Here is a 4,945-nt window from a genome sequence, read left to right as displayed (position 1 = left end):
GCTACAGAGTGTACGGGCCAATCAGGGACCTGCCTCGTAGTTGACAGACATGGTAACTGGCCACTCAGGAACGCCGCTGGTAAAACAATAATGGCTACCTCCATGCCTCTCAGACTCAATAACAACAATTCAACAAGAACAAGAGTATGCAACCATTCTTCAGACTGGATTTGGATTCGAATGGATCCGACGCTGATTGGCTGAAGCAAGGACTGGATTTGGCGATGCTGATTGGCTGAAGGACTGGATTTGGCGACGCTGATTGGCTGAAGGAGTTGTCTGGCAAGGCAAGCGTTCACACCCATTTGAAATGACTGTGCAGCAGGCTAATGTGGCTATAAACACACGTTGGGTTCCAAAGGAATTAAGAAGAGAAGCATGTTGATACTGGTTGTTGTATAAATAGATGTTAGAGGGTAGGCCTACATAAACACAGTGACAGGCAGGTAGGCCACGATGCAAGCCAGGACAACACGAGTCATGCTGATGGAATTAGATTAACTCCTGCAGTGCCCAGACCAAAGCAGTCAAACACTAACTACACTGCCTCACACTGCTAAAACACTAACTATACTGACTCACACTGCTAAAACACTAACTATACTGACTCACACTGCTCAAACACTAACTACGCTGCTCAAACACTAACTACACTGACTCACACTGCTTAAACACTAACTACACTGCTCAAACACTAACTACACTGACTCACACTGCTCAAACACTAACTACACTGCTCAAACACTAACTATACTGACTCACACTGCTCAAACACTAACTACACTGCTCAAACACTAACTACACTGCTCAAACACTAACTACACTGACTCACACTGCTCAAACACTAACTATACTGACTCACACTGCTCAAACACTAACTACGCTGCTCAAACACTAACTACACTGACTCACACTGCTTAAACACTAACTACACTGCTCAAACACTAACTACACTGACTCACACTGCTCAAACACTAACTACACTGCTCAAACACTAACTATACTGACTCACACTGCTCAAACACTAACTACACTGCTCAAACACTAACTACACTGCTCAAACACTAACTACACTGACTCACACTGCTCAAACACTAACTACACTGCTCAAACACTAACTACACTGCTCAAACACTAACTACACTGACTCACACTGCTCAAACACTAACTATACTGACTCACACTGCTCAAACACTAACTACACTGCTCAAACACTAACTACACTGCTCAAACACTAACTATACTGACTCACACTGCTCAAACACTAACTTCACTGACTCACACTGCTAAAACACTAACTACACTGCTCAAACACTAACTATACTGACTCACACTGCTCAAACACTAACTTCACTGACTCACACTGCTAAAACACTAACTACACTGACTCACACTGCTCAAACACTAACTACACTGCTCAAACACTAACTACACTGACTCACACTGCTCAAACACTAACTACACTGCTCAAACACTAACTACACTGACTCACACTGCTCAAACACTAACTATACTGACTCACACTGCTCAAACACTAACTACACTGCTCAAACACTAACTACACTGCTCAAACACTAACTATACTGACTCACACTGCTCAAACACTAACTTCACTGACTCACACTGCTAAAACACTAACTACACTGCTCAAACACTAACTATACTGACTCACACTGCTCAAACACTAACTTCACTGACTCACACTGCTAAAACACTAACTACACTGACTCACACTGCTCAAACACTAACTATACTGACTCACACTGCTCAAACACTAACTACACTGACTCACACTGCTCAAACACTAACTACACTGCCTCACACTGCTGTGTGTAGCTCCATATACACACTTAGGATTCCACTGCTATGGCTTTTAAAGGCCAATACTGATACTTTTGGATGGAAGTTGTCAGTAGCAAAAAAAAATGATTTTTTTTACATATAGCCAATATTAAGGCTGGGCAATAATTCAATATAATCGTTTACCGTCTTTCAGTGGAATCATATTGCGATCGTACTATGAACACATTTTAATATGGTGCCACCCAATTCTGCTGTCGAAATTGATGATGACAAGCAAATTGTACTTAGAAACTCTCAAAATAGGGTATGGCAGCAATATTATATTGGAATAATTCTGTGGATCATCAACATTATGAGTAGGGAACTGTGTGGAGAAGCATGACAAGACGATCAAGACCGTTTCATAAGTTAACACAGCAAGTGTGGAATAGTCAGAGAGCCTAGCTGCTCTGTGTGTGTGTGTGTGTGTGTGTGTGTGTGTGTGTGTGTGCGTGCGTGCGTGCGTGCGTGTGTGCATGTGCGTGCGTGTGTGCATGTGTGTGTTGAGTATGGTTGAGTCAGAGGTCATCATGCAGCATGTCAGTGAATCACAGAGCCAGCCATCAGCGTGGTATTCAGATTGACAACAGTCTTACTTCCACACCAGCAACCACTGACCTGATCATGGGATTAAGCTTAGAGAGAAAAACACACACTGTCTCCTGCTGATGCTGATGCACATCACTATAAACACTAACATCAATGAACAAAACACAGCAGCATGCCTAGGCTACTCTGATGTGTTCACAAGGAAAATGACATGTGAGTCTATTATATAGGCTATATCTTAATGGAACACTACAGTGATTTTCAACCAGCTTTGTATCGTTACAACATATATCATCAAACTGTAAACCTTTTTGAAGGCATTCATTTAGTTTGACAGTTAATGAGAGTTGATTTGAGTTAAGTTGTGGACCAGTGATGTCATTTGTGTATGAATGACATCACTGGTCCACAACTTACAGTAACTCATGATGTCACGATTTGCATCACGTTTTGGGTCACAAAGTGACTGCACGCCCGCAAAACACACCGCCCACCATATTAGCACCACTGATAACTGTCACAAATCACTGGTGATGTGCAGGTGGGGCCAGCCTCCTTCACCTGTGCAGGTGGAGCCAGCCTCCTCCTTCACCTGTGCAGGTGGAGTCCGCCTCCTTCACCTGTGCAGGTGGACCCTGCCTCCTCCTTCACCTGTGCAGGTGGAGGCAGCCTTCCTGTCACAGATTATCAGAGAAATCTCTTTCCCACAGCCTCCGTCAGGCTGCCCCACATTATGATGCCATGCCCATGTCCCATGACATGACAGTATTGCATAGAGTCAAAGGCGGAAGTGGTGCGGGTTTGGGCGTGCTCTGCACAATATGACGCTGTATCAGATCAGCGCCTCGTTAGATTTGGCTCAAACTCGCTACTAGACTGCGCAGTAAACATGTAGCTAGCAACGTTTCTGAAGCTGCTCGTTCCTGAGCAGCATAGCTCCGATACGATACCTTCTCTCTTGTATGGAGTGGGTCACGCCAAACTCCATTAATGTATTAATAAGCGTTAATGGTGACTTAATAGGTGTGGCTACTCGCCAACAGCCACAGGAAAGTTCGGCATACAAGTATAATATACATATATTGAATGCGAAATGAAGAGTAGATTAAATCTTTTAATAAAAAGCTATATAACGCTACATCGTTGCCGATAAGCAAGGCAGCGTTAAGTTGTTTTTTAAACGCATTTTGGCGTGACTCTCTTCTTAACTTTCAGGGCTGTCGCCGCCTTGTCACTTGGAAAGGACACAGACGCGCTGACATGTCAGATATACACACAATATGCAATCACAATCAGAATTGTTAAAGTGTTGACTTACCATTTATTAGTGCACTCTATCATCAGCTCTTTGTAGGACGCAGCAAACTGGAACTTGGAGGCTTTCTTCCCGACCCGCTGAAGCCGCTTCCACACAGAAGTCATGTCGAGTCTGTCAGCTTATTCCTCAAAGATTAAGAAGAAGAAGAAGTCATGTCGAGTTTTAGATGAATACTATTAGAGATGACTCGCTCGCTGCCGCTCGATCTGCCCCTGCGCCGGGGGAAGGAGAGGGAGGAGAAGCTCCAGTACTACAGCTGCAGCCAGCACAGCTTGTGCTTGTCTCTGTCTGGAGCGAACCCCGGCCAGGCTGCGATATGATGTGACTGCTGCGATATGATGTGACAGACAGACCCTCCCCTCACTTCTTCTTCTTCTTCAACTTCCCCTCACTACTTCTTTTTCTTCTTCTTCTTCTTCTTCTTCTTCTTCTTCTTCTTCTTCTTCTTCTTCTTCTTCTTCTTCTTCTTCTTCTTCTTCTTCATCAGACCAAAATGTGTTTTGAATTTGAACAAATTAATACAATAACAGAAACAAAAACAAAAGAACAAAATAATAGAAATGCTAAGTGTAAGTGCCTATATGTGCAAGTGAGTAACACTTATGTCCATGGTTGGGGGGGGGGGGTTAGGTTAACTGCAGATGTGCTCAGTTACCAGTGTGACTGATTTTGGATAAAAGTTTTCAGGTGACAAGTGATTTTTGTTTATATCCTTATATCCACAGCCAGATTACTCAAATATTGTTGTCTCCACCTCATTGTTGGTACAGGCACTCTTGCATCCACATTGAGGTCAAAGGTCAAACTCTTGGTCATGGAATTGACTAAATGGTCAGAAAACTGCCATCATAACTTAGGGTTCAACTGATGCACCTGGAAATAGAGAACTAGCTGCAAAGTCAAATTAATGGGTAGTACAGTGAAATCCGCTTATAGTGATCACGGTTATAGTGATCAACCGCATATCGATCAAAAAGCTTGGTCTTGAATGATTCCGATACACATATTTCACATAGTGATCAATACTCCGCTTACAGTCATCCTTTTTGGCCTTGTCCCACCTGAGAACAATGGGGGGGGGAATTAAACGACTGTAATTTTATTATTTGTACTTATAAATTGTCAAAAATGAGCCAACAGACACAGAGATCCGACTGTGACCGCACCAGGCAAGCCCCACAGCGCAGGGCAGCAGAAACACAGCGGCGAGTGCCGCTGCGCGTAGATTGAGGGGAT

General features: G+C 43.5%; 1 protein-coding gene across 3 annotated transcripts in view; it reads right to left on the bottom strand.

The window, feature by feature from the left end:
• ehbp1l1a (EH domain binding protein 1-like 1a) overlaps nt 1-3,946 on the bottom strand; it is a 59,232-nt gene extending 55,286 nt beyond the window's left edge. For 2 of the 3 annotated variants that reach the window (XM_083640282.1, XM_083640283.1), the window contains exon 1: nt 3,710-3,946. In XM_083640282.1, coding sequence (XP_083496408.1) covers nt 3,710-3,813 — 104 coding nt within the window. In that variant the 5' untranslated portion in view covers nt 3,814-3,946. The remainder of the gene's footprint in view (nt 1-3,709) is intronic. The other variant, XM_083640284.1, reaches the window with a different exon arrangement.
• Between the last annotated feature and the right edge of the window lie 999 nt (nt 3,947-4,945).

This window comes from Poromitra crassiceps (assembly GCF_964638095.1).
Source record: "Poromitra crassiceps genome assembly, chromosome: 7".
Taxonomy (NCBI): domain Eukaryota; kingdom Metazoa; phylum Chordata; class Actinopteri; order Beryciformes; family Melamphaidae; genus Poromitra; species Poromitra crassiceps.
This window is presented reverse-complemented; position numbering and strand designations above follow the sequence as displayed.